Source organism: Paramisgurnus dabryanus, chromosome 23, assembly GCF_030506205.2.
Source record: "Paramisgurnus dabryanus chromosome 23, PD_genome_1.1, whole genome shotgun sequence".
In the NCBI taxonomy this organism is placed as follows: Eukaryota; Metazoa; Chordata; class Actinopteri; order Cypriniformes; family Cobitidae; genus Paramisgurnus; species Paramisgurnus dabryanus.
Genome location: NC_133359.1, coordinates 13,657,407 through 13,670,114, shown reverse-complemented (window position 1 = coordinate 13,670,114; position 12,708 = coordinate 13,657,407). Strand labels below are relative to the sequence as shown.

Genomic DNA, 12,708 nt, shown 5'->3' with positions numbered 1-12,708 from the left:
AATAATGAGATTAGAAGCATCAAAGTTTAAATTAAATCATTGATTTTAATCTTTGACATGACCTTACTCAGTCAATATGAAAGATATCCTGGTTATATTTTTACAGAATATTATTTACATTATGTAGGATAAATTTTCTTGGATCACAAACATACTTTAGTAATTGTCTTTGAACCAGGTTGATCAACTAAACATGACTATTAAAATCTTTAATTCTGTTATGTATTGCTTATGTTATGTATAAGCTAAAAACACAACCTCTAAATGTATAAATTATTTAGTTGATGTGCATGTAAAAATTTATTCACAGTTGTCCCAACCAAAGCCTGAAACTCATACCACGGAGTCTCACTGCCCCCTAATGGAGAACAGCAGATCAACACCGACCCTTGATGAAATCCCCAAAGTTCCTCGATATCGCTCGCACTTCCTTCCTGAGCCCTCCACAGCCAGCGTTGCTCCTCAAAAGCCGATTTCTGACAGCAAAGCTCCTGATCCAGAGGAACAGAACTCCAACAGTCCCAAGAAAAGACTCCTGCTTTCATTATCCGAAAAGGAGAAGCTACTGAATTGGGACTTGTACACTCCTGGTACGTTCTCCGCATCAGCTGGAGCCACCTCTAAGGCGGAACGGCGTGCCAGCACATCTAAAGATCCACCGAAGGATCAACCAGAACCAGAAGCTCGACCAGAACCCAGCCGTACCTCACCTGAGCCCAGCCCTCCTCTCTTTGGCATCCCACTCTGGGCCAACAATTTCCGCAAGTCTTTCTCCAACAAGGGAAACAATCCCGCGGTCCTCAGAAGAAACCAACCATTGAAAGCTAGACCGTTGTCTGAGGGGTCCTTCAGCCTCAGCTCCTTGTTAGGAAGCAGCACACAAAGCAACCAAGATGAGGAACCAAGGAACCCATCAGGCGGAGAAAGTCAATCCAGAGTGAGGAGTGGAAGCGAGCTCACTACATTACTGGAGCAGGTGGCTCTCGGGGCTAAGGTGTCCAAGGGCACCAAAGATGATATAGCATCCCTGCCACCCAGAAAGCTCAATTTCTTCTCCTCTCTAAGGATTAAGAGGAATGAGGAAACCGGTCAGACCAAAGGAGACAACCAAAAGGACATCTTGACCATCCTTTCTAGGTTTAGAAACAAAGGTAAGGGCAGGTCAAAATGCATACTTGGCAAAGCAAACATTAATATCACTATTACTTTTGTTCATACTTTGTTATTTAAAGCAGACATATCATGCTTTTAAATCTGTCCTTTTTACATATAAATCATCTATTTGTGGTCTATGTAAAGCGAAACTGCAATGCTTGGGTCTGAATTCCTCATTATTATAGCCCCACAGGCCCCCTTTCTACCCATTTTCTGATGTGCATCTGAGAGCAACTCGTTTTGGTACTGTCTTTTTAAATGCACGTCATACCCTGCCCCCTCTCCAGGTTGCAGAGGTGACACTCGGTTAAACTCCACCCCGTTCGGCCATTTTTGTAGTTTTATAGCAGAGATACGATTATCTAGCTGCACAGAAACTTTTTATTTACTCGTTATTCACAAAATGTCAACAACGGAAGACTTGTCCATCCAGCCTTATATGTTCGCGCCAGAGTCGGAAACGGACTGAGAGGAAAATGAAGACGACGAACCTGCAGAACAACGTCTTCATATGGAGGTATCGCAATGGTGTGAGGCTGCAGCCTCCGGAGGTCGCATATCTAGGCTGCATACGTCATCAAGACGGTCTTATTTCAGAATATTAACAATTATAAAGTTTACTATTATTCTTAGTTAATCGTAAGTTGTTGTAATATGCTCATGACTTGCAAATGTGATGCTCAGTTAACTTAAACCAGGCTTGATGCCCAAAAGCGATCTCCGCAGGCTGCAGCCTTCGGAGTGAGAAACAGCACTGCTAAACCATGACCACCGTGTACTTTACTTTTTTACTTTAAGTTATAAACTGCTTACCGAAGTGCTCTGCTCGTCATCTCCAAAGAAAGAAGTAATTGACCCCTCAATCAGACGAAGTCTATCGGCAAATCCTTCTTTATACTGGCGGAGATTGGTGAAGTAGTTATCCTTAAAGTGCCTCGGGCACACAAAAATGACTTTACCCACAGATGTGAGTACATTTCTTACGCTCTCGTAACTTCTGCATCCTTGAGCTTGGACTACAATATCGCAGCGAGAAATATAAAATGGCGGATTGCTCGTAGTGTTAGGCTGGAAGTCGATGTCCTTATTTAGCAGTTCCGCTGCAAATACTGTGACGTAATTGTTCAAAAAACGTAATAGATAATAGAAAAATCAGAACCGGTTGGAAAATATGACCAAAACAGAATATAAAGATATCAACAAAGCACCTGAAGAGACTAATTTCAACTTTTATGTACTTATAAACACTACAAATATACAACAAAATGCATTTAAGAGCCAAGAAAGTGGATTTAGCATGATATGTCTCCTTTAAGGAAAAACAGTATAACGCTGATTTACATTGAAGGAAAGACCCAAGCTATATCCAGAGACCAGAATTTTATTAAAACTGGGATCTTGTAAATCTCTAGTTTAGGGCAATTTGTTCCTAAATTGCAGATCCTGTACATTTGTGCCATGACAGAAAAGAGTATTTACTCTCTACCACCCACTGTTATGCCATTATATACCTTATGACAGTGGTTCTCAAACTGGGGTCCGGGGCCCCCAGGGGGGCCGCGAGATGGTGCCAGGGGGCCTCAGTTTTATGACATTTTACAAAATACATTAATTTATCATGAATTCTGTGTAATTAAACCTAAAAAAATAAGGCTACTAGCCAACAGCACTACTTTGTATAACTAAATATATATTGTTTAATTAAAATGTTAAATTTTAGAACAGTTTTTGTCAAAAATTTTCTTTGGGGGGGCCGCAAAGGAATGCACCGTACAGGAGGGGGGCCGCACGCGGAAAAAGTTTGAGAACCACTGCATTATGATGTAGAGCATGTTATAATAATTAACTTACCAGTGTTCATTATATTTCCTACATGACATTTTCAAACGGTGTAAGACACCACTTTAATCTTGTTGTGTATCAGAGCATTATTGAGGGTTATTATGAAATGGCTACCATGCATCAGTTATTTGCCTCAGTAGCCTCCATTAACCCCTTTCCCCGCCAGCATTTTTTTTTTGCCTGCCAGCATTTATTTATTTATTTTTTTTTGCACAAAAGTTTTTCACAAAAGTTTCACAAAATGCCTTCCAGAAACATTTATTTTATAAATATATAAACATTTATATATAACAATATATAAAATTAAAGAACAGACCCTCTGCTTTCAAACAAACAAAAAAATATCAGTTTGTTCTCTTTTATCAATTTTATCATTATTTTTTATTTCTTAAAAAATTCTAAATTTTGAGCAAAAAGCTGAGATAATTGCATTTTTGTTAGAGATCAGGTTTAGAACAATGAACAAAACATACACAGTTCTGTTTTTAAATTAGTCGATGCTTCCGTTTTTTTATAAGTTGCGTAAGAGCGCCACCTAGTTGATAATTGCGAGATTATAGATTACTGTAAAAACGGCGTCATTGGCAGGGAAGCATTTTCTCTTAATTGACGAGATAACTCGTAAATGGCGGGGAACAGTGGCAGCTGGTGACTTCTTTTCCAAGGGGTGCGAATTCAGAATATGTGTTCGGTAGGGCTTTAACGATTTATCGTGCAAATGCGCGTTTTCTCAATGAATTAATTTGAATGAATTACGGTGAAATGCCGCCACATCCAAAAGCCAGAGGGCGCTCTTGTGCAGAAACTCCAATTGTGCCACAGAAGAAGTAGCATTACGGACGCTATTCCAGGAAATGTCTAGAAGGAAGGATATTTATATCGCCGTTCTTTAGATTGTTTCATGTATTTCATGATAATAAAGAATATTTCGAATGGTTTTGTTTAACAAGTGTTGCTTTTTTAAATGCACATTATAAACGACTCCGACTCATAATGATTTTAGATTGATAAGGACTTCTCACTGACCAAAACGCGTAGTACACCCACAAGCTGCGCATTAAACACAGAATCGCAGCCTTGCGATGCAGAATCCATTTTAGACAGGTCTTTTTAATGGGACACGTGATTTATCGTTACAGCCCTAGTGTTCGGAGTGTCGTATGTGTTGCTCGTCATTTCAAATGTGTTCGTTGCATCATACTGTATGAACCATACGCTTTAGACGCATAAAACAGATTGATGGAAACACCATTTTGCTAACATGTATGTAGCTCGTCATTTCAAAATATGTGTTTGGCACGTCACGTAAACTATGTGCATCACATGTTTTGTCAAAATAAGTGCCAGCTGCACACCCGTTTATGATAAAAGAGACGCTCACGTTCACAAAAAACATGCAAGACACTCCCTTAACAGTAAACTCTGATTAGGCATGAGATTATGCGAGTATCTGGCAAATGCGAGCGTCTTTTTTATCATAAACCCTTTAGAAGTGTGTGCAGCAGACTCTAATTTTGACATCCGCGTGATGCACATAGTTTACGTGACGTGCCAGACACGTATTTTGTGTCGATGACGATCTACATACAAGTTATAAATTGTGAAATTGTGTTTCCATTAACCCATGTTATGCGTCTAAAGTGTAATTTTTTTCTATTTTATTTGTATAAACTTGTATGAAGTAAATAGTACAAAAAAATACATGAACATAAAAAATAACCAAACCCTCCCTCTAACTCCAATATCATAGGGGCAAAAGCAAATTGTACAAAAATGTACGAATGTAGTTGTACGAATTGTTAGTAAATTAGCCAAGTAGTAAAATACAAAAAATACATTGCCATGAGATTTTTAGTTATTCCAAAAATTATGGCGACGGATGTTGTTAGGTTTACGCATATCGCAGCCACTGTTTGCAGCAGACAGCAATATAATGTAATTTTGCATGTTTAAAGACTGATCATGCAACTTTTGTGTAAGTCAGTTGACCTGTAAATACAGTTTTGCTAAATGTATGTATTTCCTTCAGACATGGGGACTTGTGACTTGGTGACTTGGACTCGAGTCGACTTGAGTCGCTATTTGTGTGACTGGTGACTTGACTTGACAAAAAATAAAATACTTGAGACTTGACTCGGACTTGGAAGTTAAAGACTCGGGACTTGACTTGACTTGAGACACGATGACTTGAATGACTTAAGTGTTAATCACATCATGTTTTCAGTTTGAATATAAAATATATTAACTATTTAAAAAAATAAAGTTGACCCAGTTGGAGCGCAGGCTGAGAATGGCGTTGTCAGACATGCAACATTAAAATCACGGGCAGCCAGACGACAACCTCTAATTTCGTCTGTCATTTGAAGAGCCATTCTGCCCATTAAGTGCTTGTCAATTTGTTAATATCTGGTTAGTTAGTTGGTAGTTAGCTAATGTAATAATAGCTAAAGTAGCCATTAACCCTCATCATACCGTGTTAGGGACAAATGTAGGCAAAATAAGTTTAATTTATTTTTTTAAAATACTTCCCTTGATCTGAGCGGTACGAGACTTGGCTACTTTTTCTAAGTTTGCCACCTGAACACACACACACACACACAGAAAAATGACTGGATTCTACAATATTAGGACCGGTTTACATATCGCGTCTTTTGCATGCTCAAGTTCGTTATTTCAAATGTAGGCGCACGAACGGAAGAGATTACAATTTTGTTTAATTCAATGATGTATTTTACTGAACATGAGTATTTCTTTATATCTTTATATTCTATATATCTTTATTAAGATCAGATTCTGCAGGTAAAATTACAATAATAAGGTGACTTGACTTGGACTTGACTTGACATAGCCTGTGACTCGACATGACTTGACTTGCCCAAGAATAAAAAAACTTGGGACTTACTTGAGACTTGAAGGTTCAGACTTGAGACTTGCACATGTGTGACTTGGTCCCATCTCTGATTTCCTTTGGGCATATCTTAATTTTCAACAGCTTATGTTGACTGTTGTGATTATACAATATTGTAATATTACTTATTTCATTTACATTCAAGTTTGTTGCTTATTTATTTGTTGTTTAATGGACCTTGCTTAAAATCAAAGTATATTGTCTTTCGTGATACATAAATCATCTGTATTAGCAATATGCTTTTGTTAATGACATTATTCTTATGCGTTTATATTCACAGCTTCTGCCCAGCAACATCATCAACAGGAACTGAACTCATCTAGTGAAGAAGATCAAGAACCCGATACACGACGGGTAAAACAATCCCACTTCCTGTTTAAACAAACCCAGTGTCCAGTCTGTGTATAACGCGTATTGATGCTCTAGCAAAGAACTGTATGATTTGTGTATTTAAGTAATGTCTATAAATATTTTCATTTGCTTTAAAGTCCCACCAAGGCACACCTGAGACCAATAGGAATACACAAGAGAACATTTCCATTCGAAAAACCAAAAATGAACAGCTAAAAAGACTTCACAGAGCTCAGGTATGTCATGCACAATATAGGTTTGGATAAGGCCTGCCAGTATCGGTACAGAATCCTCTGAAGTTCATATGTCAAACCCAATAGTGATTATTAAGCACAACACACACACATAATGCATAACTGTTGTATGTATCGAATAACAGAAGATGTTTAAAGTCATGGTAATGGTTTTCACAGATGATCCAGAGACAGCTTGAGGAAGTTGAAGAGAAGCAGAGAGCTTTGGAGGAGAAAGGTGTAACTCTGGAGAAGATCCTCAGAGGAGAAACGGGTAGGATAAATACATTAAACTCATTCATTATCAGTCTTTTTGTCCTTACATGTCCTCTGTTTTCACATACTGCATTGTGTGATGATTATTTAAAGGGGTGTTATGACACTTACGCTTTGGATTTCTGTCGCTGAAAGTCACTTGATGCTGTTTACCGGTTAAACATGAACACTTGAGCTCACATCTGTTTTATGAAGACAGAAATATTTTCAGTTTATTTTATACACTTGTTGAATTATAGAAAATAATAACATTATGTACTAAAGCTTTTGTTTGACCTTTCGGTGGCGGTATCATTGTAAAAAAAACTCTTTCCATTCCTTTTATTTTCTGCTTTCTTCTCTTCTATTCTTTTCCTTTTAATGTTTAAATTTTTGGCCTTTCTCCCTTACTCTTCTTACTTTTCCCTTTAATTTCTTTGTTTCTTTTATATCCTTCTTTGTTTTTTTCTTTGTTTATCTAATTTTTCCCTCCTTTTTCGCCTTTCTTTCTTTTTTCTGTTTTCCTTCCTTCCATCCTTCCTTCCTCCCTCCCTTTGATCATTTGTCCCTTCCTTCCTCTTCCTTTCTTCCCTTTTTGACTTAAATGTCCCTTAAATATATCCTTTCCTTCTTTTTGTTTAATGTCCTTCCCTCCTTTCTTTCCTTTTAATGTTTGTCCTCCCTTTAATTTACATTTCTTCCTTTTTTCTCCTCTTATTTCTTTCTCTCCTTTAATGTCATTTCTTTCTTTCTTCATTCCTTGCTTCCTTCCTTTTACTTTTGTCTTTTTCTCCTCTTATTTATTTCCTTTAATATCTGTCGTTCCTTCCTTCCTTCATTCCTTCCTTCCTTCATTCATTCATTCTTTCTTTCTTTCTTCATTCCTTGATTCCTTCCTTTTTATTTTCTTCTTTTCTCCTCTTATTTCTTTCTTTTCTTTAATTTCTGTCCTTTCTTTCTTTCTTTCATTCATTCTTTCTTTCTTTCTTCATTCCTTGATTCCTTCCTTTTTTTCTTCTTTTCTCCTCTTCTTTCTTTCTTTCCTTTAATGTCTGTCCTTTCTTTCTTCCTTTCTTTTTTCTTATTTTCTTTCATTCATTCTTTCTTCATTCCTTGCTTCCTTCGTTTTACTTTTCTTCTTTTCTCCTCTTATTTCTTTCTTTTCTTTAAGGTCTCTCCTTCCATCCTTTCATTCTTTTTTTCTTCATTCCTTGCTTCCTTCCTTTTACTTTTCTTCCTTTTCTCCTCTTATTTCTTTATTTCCTTTAATATCTGTCCTTCCTTTACTCCTTCCTTTCTTTCTTTCTTCATTCCTTGATTCCGTCCTTTTTCTTTTCTTCTTTTCTCCTCATTTTTCTTTCTTTCCTTTAATGTCTGTCCTTTCTTTCTTTCTTTCTTTTATGCTTTCTTTCTTCATTCCTTGATTCCTTCGTTTTACTTTTCTTCTTTTCTCCTCTTATTTCTTTCTTTTCTTTAAGGTCTCTCCTTCCGTCCGTCCTTCCTTCCTTCCTTTCTTTCTTTCTTTTTTCCTTTCTTCATTCCTTGCTTACTTCCTTTTACTTTTCTTTCTTTTTCTCCTCTCCTTTCTTTATTTCCTTTAATGTCCTTCTTTCGTTCTTTCCTTCCTTTCTTCTCTCCTTGACTTTAAAAGTTCTTAAATATCTAATTTCCTCCTTTTTGTTTAATGTCCTTCCTTACTTTCTTCCTTTTAATATTGTTCCCTCCCTTCTTTCCTTTCTTTTCTTTTAATGTTTTTCCTTCCTCCCTTCTTTAACTTTTCTTCTTTTTCTCTTCTCATTTCATTTTTCTTTAATTATTACCTTTTTCCGTCCTTTTTCTCCTTTCTTTCTTTCTTTCTTTCTTTTTATGTACTCCTGTACTCCCTTGCTTTCTTTCATTTTAATGTCCGTCCTTCTATCCTTTCTTCCTTCTTTTTTACCTTGTTTCTTTTACTGTCCTTAATTTCCTTTATTTCCCTAATGTCCGTCCTTTAAATGTCTTCCCTACCTTTCCTTTTTTTTCTGTAATGCTATTTCCTTCTTCCTCTATAACTTTCCTGCCATCTTTTCTTTCCATCCTTTTCCATTCCTCCCTACTTTCCTTTTCACTTTTCCTTTTTTACTTTCTTAACATACATTCACATACAATCACTGAGATCAGCACAATACAGTTTTCATTATCCAAGCAAACAATTTGAACCACTACATAATTATATATAGACGCTAGCCCAAACCAAGACCAGCACCCGCCATACGGATCCAGACTGCTTGCACACAAAGGCAACTACAAAATAAGCTGTGCCTTTTATTTATGACTTTTTTTAAAGAGAGAAAATTAGAGATTCAAATAATAGTGATTTGCATTCAAACTAAATGGCCATTTAGAGTCAAAATTATATTGAAATGACTGCAGAGGTAATGGGTTCTGTAAATAGGCAGAGAAAAGGAAAAGTGCCTCCAAAATGAGTTGGAAATGCGATGTTTCATTATTTTGGTGAATGTTGATCTACGTGCCCCGTGGGGATTATTAAATTCAACAAGTTTTTCTAAGGAAAAAGCCAAATCGCTGTGCCCTTTTAACATACCGCATAATGAGTTTATAATCATGTTTTTGAAAGCTCTAAGCTCTAATTATCAGGCCTGTAAATTGAATTTTAACAACTAAAAATTCACTTTTCCAGCGTCCTCATAGAAATACCTCTTTAACATCCTACAGCCTGATCTGAAATTGTCTGGTCTTGAGAAAACAAGCTTGTAACAGCCAAGTAATGCAGGATCTAAAAAATACTTTCTCATGCATTGGTGCTTAAAGGCTCCCGTATGGTTAATACATAAAAGCAAGTGAAAGCATTTTTTTGTGTCATGAAACATCTTATTTCTGGCCTGTTTCTTCAAAGTATTGAACAGTGCATGTCTTGTACAATGTTACAAGGATGCAGGCAGAGTAGAGGAGGTCCTTTTGTGAAGTGGATAGTACAGTGTTTCTTTTATCAGCAGTCGCAACAGAAATCTATTAATTAATGCATAGCGGTGTTGCTTTTGTAACGGTGAACTTTGAACTCCCAGAATCCATTGTGCTGCATGTTTACATGTCTTTGTGTGAATAATTGTATTAAGTTGAGGGTCTGTGGGATTGTGTATTCTTGCTGAATGGGCTCTTTGTTAAATGACATTTAGGACTTGTAAATGGATAGAAAGTTGGAGTGTATTGTACTGTGATTGTGGCAGACTTGAAAATGCCATTAAAAATACACATATGGATAAAATGTATAGCCTGTAAGTTGCTTAGGATGAAGCATAAAAAATGTTGTTACATAACAAAAGCTGCAGTTTTATTTTTAGCTCAGGTGTGTGCGACGAACACAAATTTAACACAACAGTGTTTTTATGATTGATTTGTCATCTTATTTACAGATGGCGACTCTACGGATGAGAACGTGCTACTACAAACCTGGTTCAAACTGGTCTTGCAGAAGAACAAACTGGCTCGATATGAGTCTGAACTCATGATCTTGTAAGGAATTTGTATATTATAGTGTTCAATAAATGTTAAATGTCTATCTCTTACATGAAATCTCATCTTTAGTGCTCAGGAACTAGAGTTGGAGGACACTCAAAGTCGACTGCAGCAGGACCTTAGACGGCGAATGACCGCTGAAGGTGGGCTTATAATGCATGCATATTGGCCTACGTTGTTGCACTTACATTTTTAAGTTACTTATTCATTTATCCAAAGCGACTTACAATTGCTATATATTTCAGAAGTCGCATGCTTCTGGAGCAACTAGTGTCTTGCTCAGGGACACAATGGTGTGTCACAGTGGATTTGAACCCGGGTCTCTTACACCAAAGGCGTGTGTCTTATCCACTGCACCATCACCAAAATTGAATTAATAAAATAAAATAAAATCATTATGACTTTCCCTCTTGTCGTTTTAAACTCGTAAGACCTCCATTCATCTTTAAAACACAGTTTAAGATGTTTTATATTTATTCCGAGAGCTTGCTGCTATAAATTATAAAAATTAAGTTTTAAGTGAATTCAACTTCATTTTTATAATTATAGCAACTTCTCACTAGTCAAGAGTTTAAATGAATTATTATAATTTGTAAGTTGATTAAACTTAAAAACTTAAGCGCAACAATGAATTTTTACAGTGATGTTGCATACTATTTAAAGAAATAGTATAGAAACCAAAATATCGCAAATACACCTGCAAAGGATGTTGCCTAAATTATAACCAATGCAACACACTAATGTCCCTTTGTAAAGCATAAATAATACGGCCTGTCTGCTTGAGTAAATGCAAGATAAATGGCCTTGTATATTCAGTTTTACTTGCTAAGGTTGACAATAAAAATTTTCAGAAGGTTTCATTCGTGAAAAACCTCCCAATTATGGACAAAATGTAATTCCTTTGTTAAATTTGATAATGTTTGGGTTTAAGGAACAGCGTTTTTAAATGAATCGGATATTGCACTGGATAATTGGTTGTAAAAGGAATAACATACTGCAAGTGGTGCCACATTTACTTGTGAACAGGAATTGATAACTGCTGAAGAAGGTGACAGTGACTTCATTTGCAAGTCAATGGTTGGTCCTAAGCCTCCGGCAAACAAATTTTATTTTTGTTCTCTACATTAAGGCACACTGTTTACCCGTGAGACGCAAATAGGGGGAAATTAAAAAAACTGTTTAACATGAATGACACCTTGTGCGTTGTTGAGAACAGATTTTATGTTATATTTGATCAGGAATGACCAATGCGTTGAACGCCATAGCAATTGAGGAGAGTGCGGCACAAACCCTATTACAAATGCCCTAGCCATATAGTTTTATTGTAAGCTTTTTAAACCCATACATTTAAAAGCAAAACCAATGTACTTGGAAAAACTTTGGCATCTGTGAAATCTTCAGTATTTTTTCAATTTGAGTTTAAAATAGAGTAAGGTCAAAAAATACTGAGTCTGAGCTGGTGTGAATCGATCCAGCGGCACCATAATCAAAACTGACAATAGTCCTTCACATTTTGTATTATTTCTCATTTTCAGACTGTGAAAAGAGTGCAAGTGAGCTAGTGGAGGAGCAAAACCTCTTGGTGGAGATCATGAAGGTGGTGGAGAAGAGAGACAAACTAGTGAGTCTGCTGGAGGAGCAGCGGCTAAAGGAAAAAGCAGAGGACAGAGACCTGGAGAGCTTGATCCTCTCAAAGCGCTATCAGTTTCACTGGAATTAAACTTTTGAAATCCACTGGATTAAGCATTTTACTTGAGATGTGCATCTACTGTACCTACCAGCAAGAGAGCCTTCACAGATCAACGTCTACTGTAGATCTAAACCAAACTATAAAACTAAAAATGCTGCCTTCTTGAAATGAAATAAACCAAAAAACAAACACGTGCCTCTTTGTAAAGTGAAAATTAGTTCAGAAATGTTCATTTCAGGACAAACACAATTGCACAGCCACAGAGGTGTGAAAAAATGAATCTAGAGTTTATCCACAATGGTGCATTATTATTTATATAGTTATAGCGGTTTAGTTTTTGGACTTGTTTGATGTGTCTTAAATTCCTATGAATGTTTGTTTGGTTATGTGGTGCATGAAGAGGCCAAATGTTAATGGCAGTTTAATGTACGAGTCAAGCTATTCTGTTTCTCTCTTAGTCGTGCAATGCGTATGACTTCTCAAGTGACTTTAAATTGCAATTATTCCTAATGCATAAACAAAATATTGATTTGTTGCAAGAATCACATAAGCGCTTATTAATGGTTGGGCTCTGGTTTTATTTGTCTGTTCCTTTGTGTATTTTATTTAATAAATGTAAAAACTGAAACAATGGCTGGACTCTTCGGATTAAGAAATATGTTGAAATAAAATAGCATTTTAGCACTTTACAATAAGGCTACATCTGGGCATTTCCAGCATTATGGATGTGACATTTGCAGTAGGTTTGGCTCTTTTAA

The 12,708-nt window shown here is 36.5% G+C and overlaps 1 protein-coding gene across 2 annotated transcripts in view; it reads left to right on the top strand.

Moving 5' to 3' along the window:
* Nucleotides 1–11,980, top strand: part of mical2b (microtubule associated monooxygenase, calponin and LIM domain containing 2b) — a 66,159-nt gene extending 54,179 nt beyond the window's left edge. The window contains exons 31-37 of one of the 2 annotated variants that reach the window (XM_065291716.2): nt 311–1,151; nt 6,186–6,259; nt 6,394–6,492; nt 6,670–6,763; nt 10,158–10,257; nt 10,330–10,403; nt 11,796–11,980. In XM_065291716.2, coding sequence (XP_065147788.1) covers nt 311–1,151; nt 6,186–6,259; nt 6,394–6,492; nt 6,670–6,763; nt 10,158–10,257; nt 10,330–10,403; nt 11,796–11,980 — 1,467 coding nt within the window. Of the gene's footprint in view, nt 1–310; nt 1,152–6,185; nt 6,329–6,393; nt 6,493–6,669; nt 6,764–10,157; nt 10,258–10,329; nt 10,404–11,795 lie in introns of those variants that run through there. The other variant, XM_065291709.2, reaches the window with a different exon arrangement.
* Nucleotides 11,981–12,708: the final 728 nt, after the last annotated feature.